This window comes from Coccidioides immitis, assembly GCF_000149335.2.
Source record: "Coccidioides immitis RS genomic scaffold supercont3.1, whole genome shotgun sequence".
NCBI classification, from domain to species: domain Eukaryota; kingdom Fungi; phylum Ascomycota; class Eurotiomycetes; order Onygenales; family Onygenaceae; genus Coccidioides; species Coccidioides immitis.
The window spans coordinates 666,665-684,421 of NW_004504310.1; the positions used below are offsets into that span (position 1 = coordinate 666,665).

The following is a 17,757-nucleotide window of genomic DNA, read 5'->3' on the forward strand; positions in this document are numbered from 1 at the left end:
GACTTCATTGTTCCAATTAGTATTGATACAGACTTGCTGGAATCTTATAGTATAGTCTTGTGGTGATATCTTTTGTTATATGATGTAACTACTAGACCATCACATTTTATTTCTCAACTTGTCTAAAAGTGGTTTTCAATATCTGAATAAAGATATTATAGCTATCAATAATCTTGAGCATGTTATCATTCTGATTGACTTCATCTTTTTTATAATAATTTTACAGATAGATATCAAACTAATCAAATGCTGCTTTATAAAGATATGATGCTATTATTATTATCTTGTTCTTGTTACTGTTAAGTTCTTTGTCTTTTATATTTATATAGATGCATAGTTAACTCAAGAAAGCTTATAGTTTTCTCTGTTCACTCTTGAAGAGTTCTGATAAGTTAACTTTGACTTTATCTTTCTTTTTCTATTGTCCAGTGAATGGAATGGCCATGATCTGAACCTCAAGCTGCTTATTATGATCTTTTAATTTACAGTTCTGCTCTCCAAGCTTCTCAGTAATCTGTTCAAGCTGCAAGATTCTATTCATAAGATCTTGAGCATTAACAGCTGATGCTTTAAATGCAGATATAGTTTCTATATTCTGTTAGATCTTGACATGAGGTGAAATCATATCTTTATTTTTTAATGTGATGTGAAAAGTTCTTTCTTTATATATAATCTCTGAAGCCTCAGGTGTATTCTCTTCTGAGTCAGAGATAATTAATGTATTATGTATTTGTGTGACACTCTTGAGTCTTTAAAGATCAAGAGATATCACAGTAAGTAATAATAGATTGGGATAGTGATTAATAGTTCAATGGTGCTTTTGATTGAGCTGGCAGTCTTGCTCTAATGATAAAAGATTTCCATGCAGGTATGACAGAGTCAGAGCAAGACTATAGGGTCTTCTCAAGAGTAGCAGAATCAGATACAGTTGTACAGTATCACAGAACTTCAGTAGTATGAAAAGTAATCAAGATATAAAAGTATCTGATTCAAAGATATCTAGTAAATAAGTAAGAAGATTGATCATGATGAACAAGTCTATCAGATCTCTGGTAATAAGCATTCTTATATATATAATGCTTCTCTGGTGATAGTTCTGCTAAGCTGTCCTATTCATTCTACTACAATTTATTTGCTATGTCCTTCAATCAATCCTATTGTGCTTGGTGTGATTGGTCAGCTTATCAGTTCTATTGCTGGTCACATGATTCTCACCTTAAGGTTCTTCTGCAATGGTCTGTAATTCCATCTTGTCAGGTGTCATCCAATCATTCTGTGTGTTTTGTTGTTGTGCTGTAGGATTCATAACAGATCTGCAATCAAGAATGAAGCTGTTCTTTAGAAAATATGATGGCAGGCAAAATTCTTCATCTAGTTGTCAGAAGGCAATGTTGAAGGCTGTATATGATAATGCAGTCATGAAGATTTCACTCTCTTTCAGAATTCTGGTCTGTTAACTAGCTCTTGTATCAGAATCTTTGTTCTTATCTTCCTGCTCTATCAATCCCTTAATCAACTCTTTTACTCATGGTTTTTTCAGCATTTCTTGAGCTTTCTTCTCAATCTCTGGATTAGCTTTCCAATTTGCAGACTGCATTCTTGAATTGTAGTAGGAACATTGGTCAAAATAGTGATATGCTCCACACACACATACAAAAGATCTTCTCTGACTGTCTTCTTTTCTTTTTTGACTTTTGTCTTCTGCTGGGGACCTTTCTTGTAAGGGTGCAGCAAAGAAACTCTCTGAATGCTGAGGCTTCTTTGCATTTCTCCAGTATCTCAAGAAGAATCTTAAGACTTCATCATGGCTTGGGTAGATCTCTGTGTTTGTGATTTGCAGCTGTTTCCAAAAATATGGAGGTTTATCAGTAAAGCCAGCAAAAATACTGTATTGTGGTGAATGGAGCTAAGCCTAAAGAAGAAATAAATCTGGATTTTGTAATTAATTTTTATTGTGGATTTGAGAGATTTGGAAGCTTTGGATCTTTGTGGCTCTTGCTTGCTGCTGGAGCTCATTGCATGGGGGGTGTTAGGTAATCCAACTAGCACTTCGCTCACGTGGCCCACATAGATTAGCTGAGATTCCCCTTTAGGTAGCTTAGCGAATGACAAGCATATAAGTCCTCCATCAATAACTTCATCGCTCTGGATCAACAATTTTCCATCCTGACTAAGCTTTACTCCGTAACTAGTTAACTAGTTAAACTATCTTATCTGATCCTCAGCAGGCGGCGACCGGAAAAAAGAACCAAAAAAGTTTCCGTCGAACATATTGAGAGACTTTCAGCGAGGCGCTCTTTACAAGCCAACCTCGCAACCACCGTCATGGCGTCGCCTCCATTCAAAGCTGTTCCCCAGTTCTCACTGTCCAGCGTACTGGGAGCACTGACGGACTCCATCTCCACTGCCCTTTCTTCCCTACCGTCCAATACACCCCACGAGGAGTCCGGAGACGAAGCGTCCATCCTCCCCCCGGTGGACGGCATTTCCCTCTTAGACACAAAAAATGAGATCCTACTCTCTTACCTTCAGAATTTAGTGTTTCTCCTTCTCCTGCAGGTCCGGCAGGTGTCTGCCTCCCAGCCCGCGCCGGGCACCACACGCCACAATGTTGCGGGTTCTCAGCCTGACGAAGTGATAAAAAAATTGACAGAGCTACGCGTATACCTCGAAAGGGGCACCAAGCCTCTCGAGGGCAAGTTAAAATATCAGATCGATAAAGTTTTAAAGGCAACAGACGACGCGGAGAGGGCCCAGAGAAGCTCTCTAGCAAAGAAGCCACGCACCCGGCGAGAAAATATAGGAAGTGACGACGACGACAACTCCTCTGCAGAGAGTGATTTCAGTGACGAAGGCACAGAACTAGACAGCGAAGAGGATGAAGAGATCGACGAACTTGCCTATCGGCCAAATCTCGCTGCATTCTCGAGAGGTGCACAGGACACAGCTGAAAAAGCAGCATCTCAAAAGTCGAACGCCGCCGGTGGCATATATCGACCTCCAAAGATTAAACCGACTGCATTGCCGGCAGAGTTCTCCGATCGCCGTTCCGATCGTGAAGGTCGCCGGCCCGGTAAATCTCGCGTCATCGACGAATTCGTGAGCGCAGAGATGTCTGCTGCGCCAACGGCAGAACCCAGCATTGGCAGTACGATCAGGGCCGGTGGAAGGGAAGTCCGCACGCTGCGCCAAAGAGAAATTGAAACCGAGCGGCGAACATACGAAGAAACCAACTTCGTCCGTCTACCAAAGGAGAGTAAGAAAGATCGAGCAAAGAAAGGGGGGAACAAACAAGGCGGTTTCGGCGGCGAGGATTGGAGAAGCCTCGGAGAGGGAGCAGATCGAATTGAACGCCTCACTCGTCGGGGTCGAGGAAGCGGCGGGGTGCTAGAGAAGAGCAGGAAGAGACGGCTTACGGAGGATGGGCCTCGCGGTGATGGTATCAATGTCGGCGAAAGATTCGAGAAACGACGGAAGAAAATTGCGGGATGGAAGAAATAGCCCTTCTTTCTTTTTGTCCGCCTTAGACCTCCCGATGCTATATGTATAATACTCTTCTGGCGTTTGCGGCACTTATGTTCCGTTGCAATATTGAAGCATTTAGCGAATAGACCTATTCACCGGATCTGGGCCGCAAAAAAGAAGATCCATCTGCTCTTCCTTTTTCTCATACAGCCATCACTTACTATTGTGTTCGATCTCGTTAGCGAGGGAGTTGGATAATTCGCCCTGCCATAGGTACCATTCGATGACATCATTGCCATCCATGGTGTGAAAGACGCGTTAAATGACCTCGACGGAGTATAGATGGCCAGCACAGCGATAATAGCTCTGTATGTTGATCATGGAAGACCCAGGTAAGTTCCCTTGTGCGACGGGGAAACGCCTCGACATACCAGTTTCTAAGCTCCTCTCAGTCGTGGAAATCCGTCATGTCGTCCATTTGCTTACCCAGTCCACGCCATCCGTCCAACGGCGCACGATCGAAAGGTACTATACACCGTCGGCATCGTTTATACACCCGTTCTGTCGCACTGGGTCATTTTCGGGCAGTAGGTGGTTGATCATCTGGATATATCGGTTTTACAAGATCATGTCGCCTCATATTGACCTGAAAGTGGAGTCTGTGGGTGCGGCCTCCCCGTCCACCCCCCCAAAGCATCGACGATAGGCTGATGGTTGATTATTGTATAGCATTTGATGCCGAGAATTTACTTCTATACGTAACAATCTCACAAGTATTCCGCATCTTTTTCATACCGTTCTACGTCGCACCCGTCACTCTCACCACTGTACTTACGCTCACCACTTCCCGGTCTAGTCACGATAATCAACATCGTGACAGGGATACATTACTCTCAGCCACCACCGCCAACAGTGACCGCGACAATGACGACACCTTATCCCACTTGCAACCAGGATCCGTCGCTGCCTCGGATCCTGGCCAAGGCTCTCCCGAATTGAGTTCCCAAACCTTATACTATATTTCCGTCCAGAACGACCTTTATCAAACTTCTGAATTCATAAAATTTATACTTCCGTTCGGCATAGGCAGCATACTTGTCTTCTTATGGCACTCGCTGGCAACATTCATCAGCGTGGGATGTGCTCTTATCCTCTGGCCGATTACTTTTGTGGAAGAGCCTAGACTGTGACCCGTTTCCTAGAAATGGAATGTCAGCGCCAGCGTAGATCTATGATCATTAAGGGAGGGAGGTTTGTACTGATATTAATTTTATATACTCCGTACAGATGGACTTTATATTATCATCATTATTAACAAGTAACTGGCTCCGCAGCATTGATTCCACTTGTATGATAATATGCCAAAAATGAACCTGATCTATGCAAAAATATCACCAAGGTATTCATCATTCCTGCACATCATTTTCACAGTCCATATTCAATATTAAATCTTAAGAAAGAAAGAAATTTGGGTTAACCATGGTTATCCCATGTTATTTCAAATGTACCTCTTCTATTAGCCCTTCCTCTGTTTTGACTACAGCCATCGGCAAAGCAACCCCGATGCCCATAAAAACAAAAAATGCCCACTTCCACCTAAATGGGTTAACTAAAACCACAAAGACAAACCAATACAGGAGTTCGGAATAAGTGAAGAAATCAAAAGCTCCAGTGGGAGCAAAATTTTTCAGAAGTCTTGTCATATCTATCCAGCGCTTCATCCAGAAGTCCGTGGGGCGGGTCAAAGGGTCCACAAGGAACATGAGGAGCATGCGAGTGTAAATACCAATGTGGTAATTGCCAGCTGTGGCAATGGCATGGATATATGTGCTGTTGTTTGCACAAATACTAGGGAAGCCAGGCGGGAATACCTGGAGATACCAATTAGGAGGGCCATAGGGGGACTTGAATGCTTCCGACGGGAGGAACGAGAGCGACGGCCTGGTAAATCCGGTCGCCATTATGATGATGTCCCCCTCAACGAATATATCGTGGCCCGGTCCAGACTTGGGCACGCCTCTGGCACGATGATTAAAGCGGATACCATTTTTGGCCACGGTGACAACATCGCCTCGAAGCCAGCGAGCTTTACCTTCACGAATCAGCTGGAATAACTGCGAGTTGACGGCAGGCGTGTCCATGAAAACCCCTTTATCGGAGGGAGAGATATCTTCGAGATCACGGTAGAAGAACTTCCGAAGCAAGGTTTCAGGAATCCACGACAAACGGGTCTCTTGACCGAGAATATTGCATGCCAGTAGGACGTCAACGATGACATTTCGCGGGATAACCCACTTATCGGAACGAGAGAGCACGTCAATTCTAGCAGCACCAGCCTCCACAGCCCATTCCAAGGCTTCAATGGCACTAGCGCCACCTCCGATCACCATAACGCGTTTACCTTTGGCGTCTTTTCCATCCAGATTAGACGAATGGTATATTTGGCCTCTGAAATTCTCCTGGCCTGGAAGCGAAGGCATCTTAGGGTCACCACAGCTGCCAATGGCGGCGATGACCCCATCAAAATTGCCATATTTTGATTCAGAATCGTTGATGACCCATTTTCTGTTACGATTTTGCCTTAGAGACTTGACTGGTGTATTAAATAACGTGCGGTCCTCGAGGCCATACCGGTCCCACAGGGAGATAATTTGACCCTTAATCTTCTCCTGCTTCGGGTATGCACTCTCCCATCTGACTGACGGATGGAATCGGAACATGATGCTGTGAATCTGAAGGGCGGAAGTTGTATTTACTCTCTAGCAACAATCAGCCATCGACCAATATGAGAGTGTACTATGCTCGCGAGCGGCGTACACTCCAAATACCACCTAAACCCTTTGCCTTCGAGCGAGCCTCGAAGATCTGGACATCGAAACCATGGCCCACGCAATGAGCAGCGGAAGAGACACCGGTCAGGCCGGCACCAATGATGGCAACTCGGGGACGCTGGAGCTTCGCACCCTTATTGGGCGGCGGGGGGGTGGGAGCGAAAACAAGGCTCAGGATGTCCTGTAAGGAAACGTAGAGTACAACGAGTGGATAGCTGACGGCCGTCCAAAAGAGGCGATCGAGGGTTTGGAGCAAGTTCATATTGCTAACACAGATGATATGAGAGAATGACAGCGGTGGGATCAGGACAGGCGCAATAGTCGCAGGTTCGGCTACAGCATCGACGCGGTCTAAAATCCACATTAAAAAAATTGAAAACATTAAAAAAACGGAAAAAAGAGGTAAAGCATAGTAATATATAGAGAAGCGCCTCTTATCTCTACAAATTGAACAACGCCAGGAAGAACGTCATCCGGGCTCCAGAGCGATGACGTTATGATGTCTGGATTCGCTTGTTCCACGCCCGGCTGGCATCGCTTCAGTGGGAATGCGGGTGGAATTGACTTTCCTAGAAGAACGACCGTGTTTGTCAATGGTGGAAGAGTATCATGTTGCTGCGAGAGATTTTTAGTTGAAAGGACTCCTCGTCGGAAGTTGTGGTTTTAAAAGGACTCGAGAATCTTTTTGTTGGCGGAGACTAGGGAAAAGCGGAGAGTGGAATTTCTTCACCGACCCCATTATCGCTGGTTTCCATCTCACAGCTATTGAGCCAACCTCCCACGTCGACCTCTAGAGAGATACGTTACGTGTCAACCCACTGTTCGCGAAGTATGCATCCTTCTCGAATTTGTTAAAGCCGGCAAACCCCAGCCCTTTCTCGCTGCACCAAACTTCGACAGCGATGTGGAACTCGCCCGCTCCCGAGACTCCGGTCTTCAACAACTTTCTCTCAGGCCTGCAGGAGATCATCCGGGCCCGCGATGGCGCAAAACTTCAGGACTTTCTGCAGCTCGAACCTCCCCTGGCGCCGATCTACAACCAGATGGTCGATGAGTTGCGGCAGGCCTATCCCAGTGCCTCTGGCAAAGACGAACGCCTGCTGGCCAAATGCGAATCCCTGCTGCCCGCTTCGGCATCGACAAGCCCTTGGAGCGCGTTCCCGTTGTTTATGCGGTTGTACTTTACGTTCTTGAGGGATGTCAACCTGGATAATCTACTAGAGACTTATGAATTGCTGAGAACCCTGTTGAAGTACGGGCCCTCCCATTCACATGGACTCTGCTTAAACGGCTAACGACGCGTCCCCGGCAGCCAGTGTATCGTCGCGCTCGGCGACAGCCAGTATGGCGTTATTCTCCTCCCAACTGTCCTGTACCTCTGCAAGGTTCTCGCAAAGTTCGCAATCGGCCTTGACCGTCGACCAGAACTTATTGCCCACTTGTTACGCGAAGGAGCCGACGCGGAGGGTGCGACGGAGAAGGTTACACTTGTGGAAAAGTCGGCCAATGTTGTCAGAGAGGCGTTTATCAGGTGCTTAACAGACCGTACCGGGACTCTGGGCAGACCAGAAGGAAAGAGAATAGGCATTTACCTCCTGGCGAACCTGTGCCTGAAGCTCTTGTTCAAGGTGAGACATCGATTTGCTACGGTGAATGAAAGTTCTCTGCCCCCTTGCTAACGGTATCCGTCCAGTGCGGCAAGCTCCGGAACGCTGAACAGATGTTCGCGAGTATCAACGCACAGTCCCCTCCGCTCTCCTATTTTCCTGCCTCGCAGAGAGTCACTTACCTCTACTACCTCGGGCGATACCTCTTTTCCAACAACCTCTTCTACCCAGCGCAAACCGCATTGCAATCTGCATACGACCAATGCCACAAGCAAGCCGTGAGCCAGCGACGTTTGATTCTGACATACCTAATCTCGTGCAATATTATCCTCGGACGGTTTCCTTCCATGACCCTTCTCCAGAGACCCGAATGCGACGGCCTCGGCGAGAGATTCGTACCATTGTGTCAAACCATTGCGCGTGGCGATGTCCCGGCATTCCGTGAACACCTCGCGGTGGATTCAACTAACGCGGATTGGTTTGCACAAAAGGGAATATTATTGCAACTTCGAAATCGATGCGAAATCTTGGTCTGGCGTTCGCTGGCGCGAAAAGTTTTTATCTTTGCCGGCTTTCATGGCAATCCAAATACACAATCGCAAAGAGGTCCCCCGCCTTTCCTCTATTTACACAAATTTGAAGCCGCCATTCAATGGCTAGAGTCCCGGGCAAAGCAGCAGCGCCAGGTTGCAGCCGCGAGGAAAAGAGACTCCGGCGGTGAGCTTATCTCCTTCCCCGCGGATTCCGATTTCAACGACGGTGCTTCCAATGGTGATAATCTAGCCACGGATTCGAATTGCGACGACTACATAAATCCTGCCGGGTATTTTGACTCGTCGGGCGAATGGGTTGATGTCAATAACCCACGGGATCTGCCTGAGCCCGATCTACACGACTCTCACCTGATAGATGACGGCTCCGGGGAAACGTTTGCCTATATTGTCAGCACTGAGCAAGACATCGAAACCACCGACCCAGAAGGTCCATCACCCCTCATGCATGATCTAGAATGTATACTCGCTTCTCTCCTCAACCAAGACCTCATGCGTGGGTACCTTACGCACAAGAATCCACGATACGCTATCCCCGGGTCACGGGTGAAAGGTGCACTTCCAACAGGATTTCCGAATGTCTGGCAAACCATCTACGCTCGAGAGAACGAAGATGACCAGGTTCCCGGTTGGGTCAAACCGCCAAATCCGTTCTCCGGAAGGGCCAGCGGTGCCTCTGCGGGAATGGGCGGCCGAGTGGTCAATCTGAGCGGTGCGAAGCCTATCAGTGCCATGACTGGATAAAGATGGCCTCTTACGGAGAGGAAGATTGGTCCAGAAGTTCTTACATCGTGCGATGTGGGTAGATCCGATTGGGCGTGAAAATGGTGTTCCTGCATACGACACTCTGCATCTCTTCAAGGCGAACGTGGAAATTGCATAGCGTGGATGATACCCAGACTGTCTACGGAGTAGTTAGTTTTATATGAATATTAAATCTTCAAAAAAGCATTTTGCCGTCATTGCTATAAGATCAAATAAATGTGTACTGGACAACGGACTAGTCTCGAATCAGCATAGAGGGAGAGCGCCCAGCCATCTGAATTTGGCCTTTGAGCTCATCGGAACACACAGCCCCAGGGTGAAACAGAGAGAGCCTATTAATAATTAGTTTGTCAAATCTAAAAGCGAGTCGTGTTTTTGCAGTCCCGCATAATCATGGGCCCATTCAGACTGCACAGAGCTTTGAGCGCCGGCATGCAACAATGTCTCAGATTCTAAGACGGGTTCTACCCGGGTCTGCACGCCCGTTTTATGACAAGCGTTTTTTTTTTCTTCTTATTATTTTCGGTTTTCCTTCCCTTCCCAGGCATCAAGTTACTATGCCATTTTCTCTTCACACGGTTTTCAGAGACTTTCAGATCCACTCCGCCACGGCCGTCGCTCGTTAACTACTAACCTACTACAATTATCCGCCTGTTGCAATCCCCAGCCAAGCCATATTCGTTTCCCAAAATACCCTCACCATGCGCCTTAACTTCACGGCAACTCTGATCCTCATTAGCGCATGCATACGCGGTGTCTGTTCTCTGTCGTGCGCGTCGGATTATGAGCCATGTTTTGCGAAAGGCGCAGACCGCGGTGCATCACCGCCCAGTATTGGAGATGACATGGTGGGGCTTTATACCGATTTGGTGGCCAGCGTGGAAGGATATTCGCTGAAGAGGCATGTTCTTTCAGTCGCGGACCCAAGTTCTCAAGGTATAGCGGCTGGTCTTTTGCAGCGTAGGGATGATGAGAGGGGTAGTTTATGCTGTGAGTTTGTCTAGCTTGAGAAGTAGAGCGCATGGCACGCATGGCGCGCCCCCCCGTTCGCCCAGAAATTCGATCCTAACTTTAAGAAAAAGGCTGGTCGGGAATGCAATGTCTTCTGCTGAAAGGGCGCAAGATCTCATTCTGCTGGGTAAGAATCCACATCCTTCACACACTCTCTCACTCTCTTCCCCCTCCTCCCGCCCCCCCCTCTCTCTTTCTTCTCTTTCCTCACAGCGAGCCCCGATGGCTACCAACCGCAGCGTTGACCCCTTGCCAGGATCGCTTCACGACGAATTTCTTCTTTCCGGACTCCTCTCACGGCTCCATAACGACGGGAATTTACGTTACCCCATCCCAAGACACCGTCAACCTCATCCTCGGCAACTACACTCTCTCGTCTGGCGAAAGGGGAAACATATACTCGTCCTCTCCCGGCTCCAAGCCAAATCTCAGCACGCTACATCTGCCCAGCCAGTTCACCGCAAGTGGAGAGGGTACGGCCATTCCGGGCAGCGAGCTGGGCGCGCCGGCGGAAACAGCGACAGGACCAGGACAGGATGGCCCTCGACCAACACGAGCAACTGTGACAGTCACAGTCAGCGGTGGGGCCTCCGCGACGAAGTCGGCTGATGCTGCGACACCCAAAAGCTCTCAGTCATATATATCTGCTGTCATCAGTGCGATTCTTGCTGCCCTGGCAATGTGAAGAAGACAATAAGGGATACACCAGGATTACATCAAAGTCACCCCAGAAAAAAAAAAGAAAAAAAGAAAAAAAAAAATTCCTCCCTTCTATATATTAGTTACCCCCTAATCTAATATACTCTTTGATTTTGAGATGAATACATTTATGAATAGATGAATAATGTCAGATAATTATACTCTGTACCTGTCATGAAAGATTCACCGACAAAGCACCCTGCAAGGAGGGGGCCAAAAAACAGAGACCCAGAAAGGCGCCTAACGATAACAATCTCAGCCACGGAGCCGCCCAACTAAAAGGCAGCCAAAAAAAAAAAACCCCAGATTATGTAACTAGTTACCTAACCGCGGAATTCGGAACCGGGGTAATAATGATCCGCCAACATTTTGAGATCCTTGGAAGTGTCCGTGTGAAAACCCCGCTTATAGCAGACCACATGGGCAAAAACAAAGGCCAAGTCAACCCCCATCAGTTCAGTGTCTTTTTAAACATGTGTTTTTTGTTTTTTATCTGCCAGAAACTCCGGAGTATGGGAGTACAGTGAGCTATGTAAGCTTCCACTAAACCGCATCCGGCTAGCCACATGCCGACCTCAGGCTCCAAAACCAGTCCCATCCCATCCATCATCCATCCACCCACGCCAGGCAACCTTTGGAGATTCCGGCCCCAACCCTGACCAAGCTCGATCCGACTGCACGACACACCAGTGTTGCGAAAGAAAACTGGAAACCGGTCACAGGGTGGCATCGATCTCCAATGCATCATGCCGGGCTCCCTCATCTCTTCACCGCACCCGAGTCAGATCCCCACCTTGCACCTCTATCCTCTGATCATCCCAGGACACCACTGCTCCCTTTTCCTTTTTTTTTTTTCCTCTCTCTCTCTCTCTCTTCTTTTGCTCCCATGTCCAGCTGCCGCACGCCGTGGCACGAGATTCGTCCAACCATGGGCAGCATACCAAGCTGAACAAAACGCCCTCTCCTCTCCCCTCCTCCCAACCCCCCCTGCAAGTGCTTGTCTCTTGGATTGCAACATTTCCCTTCATGTCTCTTAAGCCGAGGTCGGGTTCCTGCTTATTGAATGCAGTGGGAACTCAGGAGAGATGCCTCCTCTGTTTGCACTGTTATACAGACCAATTGACGCCGCGTGGTGACGTTATCCAAATTGCTCTGATCCAGGTATCTCAGCCCTCTTTCCCATATAGGGCCTGTCATCCTCGTCATCTCTACTTCGTGCTGCTTGATTCGTGGTCACCCGCGTTATCCACCTGTTTATCGCGAGCGTATGCTCCGTTTTCCTGCTTTCCACGGAACTCTAGCCCTTCTTTCAGGCTTCGGCTTGTATTCATCGGAGCTGTCATTTTCATACTCATTCGTTAGGGCTCTAACGTTGTGCCGGTTGAACTCTTTCAAGCTTATGTGTGATTTGGAGTGGAATTTTGGCTCCTACATACGTATACCCGCCCCGGAGTTCCGGGCTTCGGAAGGAAATTCCTTACCTACCATCCTCTATTTTCGTTCGCGTCACCGTGACGAATGCTCGGTGTGTCCATGATGGACCCACGTTTCCGCCCCGCGCCATAGCGTGGGGGGAGCAAGATCTTCATATCACGCAGGATTTTGAAGGCCTCCCTGTTCACCACTTCTCTTCCCTAATTGTGCGTATGATGCCTTGTCATCATTCTCTTCTGGTTTTGCTCGCCGTCGTTTGCGTGGCCTCGCCACGGTGTTCAACCCCAATCTCCCAGCATACTTCCTCTATACAGTCATTTGCTATTTGCACAAAAAGCATGACGATGCAAGCATCTCTAGAGGTGTTATCGCATGGTTACATCAAATGTCAAGTCATACGGAAGAGTGGTTCTCTGCCCGGCATGACATTCCGTGTTGCTGCCGTCGAGATTCGAGATGCCTAGTCAGGTATAAAGACCTTTGGCGAAGCCACTTCTCTTGGGTGTCTCTGGTTTCATCTTCCCGTTATAATTAACGCAACTCCCCTGGACGTGCACATGCCCTTTTCACCATGAGCATCATGAAGATCGCCACACTCTGTTTTGCAGCACTTTCGGCTGTTGAGGCCGCAAAGCTGCTAACCCCCTCTGACAAGAGGGATATCGTTCCTGATTCCTATATTGTTGTGATGAAGGACAATGTTTCGCCGCTCAAGTTTGACTCTCACATGAGCTGGGCTACCAACGTTCACCATGCGAACCTTGCTAGACAAGGATCGACCGCCACTGGTGGCCTGAAACACGTTTACAGAATTGATGGTTGGCAAGGGTACAGCGGATCATTTGCCCGAGAGACCATTGATAGAATCCTCGAAAATGACGATGTCAGTGATATTCGAAGTTTGCTTGATAGTACCGTCCTTCTAACCTGACCTACGGAGCAGGTTGACTACGTTGAGCCTGACCGCCGCGTTCATTTGACTGGTCTAATAACCCAGCCAAATGCACCATCTTGGGGTCTCGGGAGAATTTCACACCGTAACAACGGAAATTCGAGTTTCATTTATGATGACAGGGCTGGCGAAGGTATCACCTTTTATGGCGTGGACACGGGAATCGATATCAACCATCCTGACTTTGGAGGCCGCGCTGTTTGGGGTACCAACACCGCAGGTGGATCGGACAGTGATGGTCATGGCCACGGAACCCACACGGCAGGGACTGTCGCAGGAGCTTCATACGGTATTGCCAAAAAGGCCAAGATAGTCGCTGTAAAAGTCTTAAGTGATGGAGGTACTGGCCAATGGAGCGGCATCATCGAAGGTATTAACTGGAGCGTTAATCATGCGCGCGCGAACAACGCTCTTGGAAAAGCTGTCATGAACATGTCCCTTGGTGGGGGACTTTCCACCTCTGTGAACCAAGCTACCACTAGGGCCCAACGCGCCGGTATTTTCATTGCGGTTGCCGCTGGAAATGAAGATGTAAGTAACACCATGCCATCAGTTGCTCCACAGGTACTTAAGCATCCGCACAGAGCGATGCGGCAAACACTTCACCGGCCTCTGCTGAGGATGTCTGCACTGTTGCTGCCTCAACTGAACAAGACGGCAGGGCGTCTTTCTCCAACTGGGGAAGTATGGGTAAGTTTCTTCTCTGAGATTTTTAGTTAATCAAATGTCCCTGCTGTGCTCATGAATTGCTGTAGTCGAAATTTATGCCCCGGGCACAAATATTGTCTCTACGACTCCGGGAGGAAATACCGGGAAAATGTCCGGAACCTCCATGGCCGCTCCCCATGTTGCTGGTGTTGGCGCAGCTATTATGGCCACCGAAGGCATTTCCCCCTCCGAAGTTTGCTCCCGCCTCGTAGAGATTGGACTAGAACAGATCAGCAACCCTGGGAGTGGCACAACAAACAAGCTCCTTTATAATAACAGCGGTCGTTAGCCGTGCATTGCCCAGCAGGAGAAAGACCTTCTTTTATGTTTAACTCTCTTGCTTATTTCTGTCTACAACAGGACTCGTTTTAAGGCAAATATCTTTATTAGTCGGAGGCTTGAATATCCATGCTTTACTTGCACAAATTTGGTTACCTTTCAGCAACCGGAGTTTTCGCCATTTAAATGTCGGTATAGAAACGTACCTTTGGCATCGATTTCTTGTAGCACATTCGCGTTCCCGATCTTGCCAGTATGATATAAACATCCAACATTTCACCACGATGTCAAGTCCAAATTGACTAGGTGGTCATATGCTCGCTGAAAGACCAGTCTAAGTGGCTAACACCCCGCGATGAGAACGCAGGCCATCATGGACCGAGTGCTAGAATGAAAATGAAAATTGCTTTTACAAGTCCCCAAACTCAACTCATGATAGGCTGAAATGGCATCTACACCACGTATTCATCCCAATCGTAGCGCGTGCCATGTATTTCCAGGAAGCCGATGGACAGCGCACAGCAAGCCTGGCAGGATTTCGTAAAGACCTAGGAATGAATAGAATAAAATGGGGGAAATACAAAACGAGAAACTATCGGCGCTTTGGCTCTGGGTTGGTCTACCGCGTGATACCCTGAAACATCTTGCCAGTTAATCAGCAGTTATTGTATATACTTCCAGTCCCGATGAACACTCTCCTATGGAAAATGAGATTGGTCCAAAATCAAGAGAGAGGCGACATGAAATGCCAGGCATATCCTGTTCTTGGCATTTCTCTTGACCGGCTAGAGATGCGATCAGATATAATTACTCTCCCCTATGGTGAATCGAGACAGAATCGCTGCCGCATCTTCAGACCTTATCCATCAATGCAACGAAAGCGTAGAACAGGCAGACGCTGTGTCCAATCTAAGACACCATGGGATAAATTTACATACAAAATCTATGGAACGCTAGCTGGAAAAGGCACCATGAATATGCAGAGCTGATCGAACCCCAAAGGGTCAATCAGTGCGTCAACGACACAAATGATTTGAAAGACAAAGACAACCGCATGTCGATATGCCTTGCGAAGAAAAGTTGCGAAGCCCTAGCAACTAGAGATGCCAGCGTATCTATAAAGGTCTAGGGGTATTTCAGAAGAAAACGGATCTCGTGATGGTCAAGCAAGCATAGCTTGCAAGAGATGAAATCCGCAGAGGCCTCCTCTCGGACAGAAGGCAATAATTAGTCGAATAATTTCGTCATGGCTTTATGTGCGAGTTCAACACCCAAGCTATAAAACGAAACCTACGTTAGCTTAACGGTGCGAAAATGGCGTGGGGAAATACACGTACAAAGTGGCAGCATTGGCGGGAACGGCTCGAGCCAGCGCCGGCCCAAAACCAGGGAAGAAAGCTTTGAGGCCTCCGCTGGCGTACACTCCGCGGATGGTACCTCCAATCGTAGGACGACCCTCAGCACTCTGTAAGCGAGACTTGATGGTATCAACTGGGAACACAGGAATCCACATTGCCACACCAGCGGCACCGCCAGCAGTGAGGATCGCCGTAAGCGAGAGTTCACCAGTAACATTGCCGTTCTCATCCTTTGGCGTCAAGCTGCGCTTGATATACTCGTATGCAGCGAAGTATGCCGCAGAACCTGGTCCATCGCGAGCCAGGGTCATGGCGCTTCCCCGGAAAACGCTTCGAATACCGCCCTCTTTGTACAACTGCCGAACCACATCAACACCACCGGAATACTTGGGCTTCTGGCCTGCAGGTGGTGGGTTTTGTCCTTGAATCTGGAGTAAAACCTTGACACGCTCAAATGGCGCTGTGATCAGAGTCATGGGAATAGCGGAGAAGAAGCCAGCTGCGGAAATCTGGGCAATGGAGAACTGGGGGGTGCCATTGATCTCGGGAACAGGGGAGAAAGAGCGGACGAGGGTTTTGCCCAGATCGTATCCCTGAATTTCGAGCGTTAGAAAAGGGTGCAAGTCAGAGTCACTATGGGTCCGGGGCGTGCAAACCGTACCCAAAAGCTAACAGCAACTGTAACCTCTGTCAGCGGAGAGTGTTTTGGTGTGAAAGCAACACTGGTGGAAGGAAATACATACACATCGGCGTAACTCCAACAAGCGGCGCTGATACGCCAGCATACAGACCCTAGAAAGGAGCGCGTTAAATCTTAACCACCTCTGGCAAAACTCCAGCAGCAGCGCTAAGGCAAAAACTCACTCTTGCAAGGCCTTCCCGCGCAACTGTCTTCTTTACAACATCGATGGCGCCGGAGTAAACCCCCCTTTCCGCGGTTTGCAGTCGTACCTTCACGAGATCGAAGGGATGACCGACGACGACAGCGCACACTCCGCCAACACCACCCGCGACAAAGGACCGCACCTGCGCGAGGGTGGCGTTAACACCAGCCTGCGCTTCTTTCTTGATCTCGCTTGCCGCCGGAGCTTGCGCGGATATGGCTGGTGAAGTTGTACTCTCTGCCATCGTGATGTGTCAAAGTAAAAGAGCCGAAAGGATCCGGAAACGACACAAAGCAAAAAAAATTGAAGAGCGGAAAAGTGTTTCTGAAGGCTGTTCGTGAAACAGTTTTGGCGGGCGGGAGGATGGTTCACAGGCGGAGGACGGGGACTCCGTGGTTGAATCTGCAGGATAGCGACAGAGGAGCCGTCACACGGGGGATGATAAAAGTGATCAGACCTTCTCTTTCGCTTTGGCCCTTCTTCTCTTCGTCGACAGCCTGTTATCCCGTGCGAGGATTATTCCTTTTTTTTTTTTTTGGGTGGTGGTCTTGATTTTTTTGGCCTGTGATCGAGCATTGCTGCGGCGGCCGGAAAGGCGAACTTCCACTCGCGCGTGAACCTCGGCTCGGTCTCGGAACAATGCACTCCCGAATGGCGGTAGCTGACTAAGCGGTTACGGCAAATCTGATGGAGGACTCATATGCTTGTCGTTCACTAAGCTACCTAAAGGGGAATCTCGGCTAATCTATGTGGGTCACGTGAGTGAGGTGCTAGTTGGATTACCTAACACCCCCCCCATGCAATAAGCTCCAGCAGTGAGCAAGGGCCACAAAGATCCAAAGCTCCAGCTTCCAAATCTCTCAAATCCACAATAAAAATTAATTACAGAATCCAGATTTATTCCTTCTTTAGGCTTAGCTCCATTCACTGTGATACAGTATTTTCATCAGCTTCACTGATAAACCTTCATATTTTCCTGTATTAATCTGTCACCCCTATCACACTCACAAATTGAGAAGAGGGATCTATTGTGAGAGTCTTCATGAGTCCATCAGCTTTATTTGCATTGCTTTCAACATGCTTGATCAAGATTTCATCCTTTTGCACCCAGTCTCTTAGCATATGGTGCTGAATCTCAATATAGCATGCTCTTTGTGTTATAGCTTCAGCTTTGGCTAAGTCAACCACTCTCTTGTTGTCAATACTTAATTTT

The 17,757-nt window shown here is 48.1% G+C and overlaps 7 protein-coding genes across 7 annotated transcripts; 5 read left to right on the top strand and 2 right to left on the bottom strand.

The window, feature by feature from the left end:
* Positions 1-2,238: 2,238 nt before the first annotated feature.
* CIMG_02887 (U3 small nucleolar ribonucleoprotein Lcp5) lies at positions 2,239-3,657 on the top strand. The gene has a single exon (XM_001249115.2). It carries the CDS (start codon positions 2,326-2,328, stop codon positions 3,499-3,501), a length of 1,176 nt encoding a protein of 391 aa, XP_001249116.1. The 5' UTR covers positions 2,239-2,325; the 3' UTR covers positions 3,502-3,657.
* Positions 3,658-3,844: 187 nt separating this feature from the next.
* On the top strand, positions 3,845-4,655 carry CIMG_02886 (uncharacterized protein; the record flags this gene model as incomplete). The annotated part of the gene is made up of 3 exons (XM_001249114.2): positions 3,845-3,857; positions 3,918-4,130; positions 4,195-4,655. The coding sequence occupies 3 exons, from the start codon at positions 3,845-3,847 to the stop codon at positions 4,653-4,655; spliced, it is 687 nt and encodes a 228-aa protein (XP_001249115.2).
* Positions 4,656-4,713: 58 nt separating this feature from the next.
* On the bottom strand, positions 4,714-6,687 carry CIMG_02885 (flavin-binding monooxygenase-like protein). The gene is made up of 2 exons (XM_001249113.2): positions 6,283-6,687; positions 4,714-6,224 (listed from the first exon to the last, which is right to left on the bottom strand). The coding sequence occupies exons 1-2, from the start codon at positions 6,556-6,558 to the stop codon at positions 4,959-4,961; spliced, it is 1,542 nt and encodes a 513-aa protein (XP_001249114.2). The 5' UTR covers positions 6,559-6,687; the 3' UTR covers positions 4,714-4,958.
* Positions 6,688-7,198: 511 nt separating this feature from the next.
* Positions 7,199-9,681, top strand: CIMG_02884 (uncharacterized protein; the record flags this gene model as incomplete). The annotated part of the gene is made up of 3 exons (XM_001249112.2): positions 7,199-7,548; positions 7,609-7,924; positions 7,990-9,681. 3 exons carry the CDS (start codon positions 7,199-7,201, stop codon positions 9,196-9,198), a joined length of 1,875 nt encoding a protein of 624 aa, XP_001249113.1. The 3' UTR covers positions 9,199-9,681.
* A 37-nt stretch (positions 9,682-9,718) lies between these two features.
* CIMG_02883 (uncharacterized protein) lies at positions 9,719-10,988 on the top strand. The gene is made up of 3 exons (XM_001249111.2): positions 9,719-10,209; positions 10,302-10,357; positions 10,487-10,988. Exons 1-3 carry the CDS (start codon positions 9,921-9,923, stop codon positions 10,913-10,915), a joined length of 774 nt encoding a protein of 257 aa, XP_001249112.1. The 5' UTR covers positions 9,719-9,920; the 3' UTR covers positions 10,916-10,988.
* A 1,513-nt stretch (positions 10,989-12,501) lies between these two features.
* Positions 12,502-14,312, top strand: CIMG_02881 (subtilisin-like protease; the record flags this gene model as incomplete). The annotated part of the gene is made up of 4 exons (XM_001249109.2): positions 12,502-13,246; positions 13,307-13,846; positions 13,900-14,005; positions 14,071-14,312. The coding sequence occupies exons 1-4, from the start codon at positions 12,935-12,937 to the stop codon at positions 14,310-14,312; spliced, it is 1,200 nt and encodes a 399-aa protein (XP_001249110.1). The 5' UTR covers positions 12,502-12,934.
* An 893-nt stretch (positions 14,313-15,205) lies between these two features.
* CIMG_02880 (mitochondrial carnitine:acyl carnitine carrier) lies at positions 15,206-17,101 on the bottom strand. The gene is made up of 5 exons (XM_001249108.2): positions 16,525-17,101; positions 16,404-16,452; positions 16,322-16,338; positions 15,640-16,253; positions 15,206-15,578 (listed from the first exon to the last, which is right to left on the bottom strand). Exons 1-5 carry the CDS (start codon positions 16,786-16,788, stop codon positions 15,530-15,532), a joined length of 993 nt encoding a protein of 330 aa, XP_001249109.1. The 5' UTR covers positions 16,789-17,101; the 3' UTR covers positions 15,206-15,529.
* Positions 17,102-17,757: the final 656 nt, after the last annotated feature.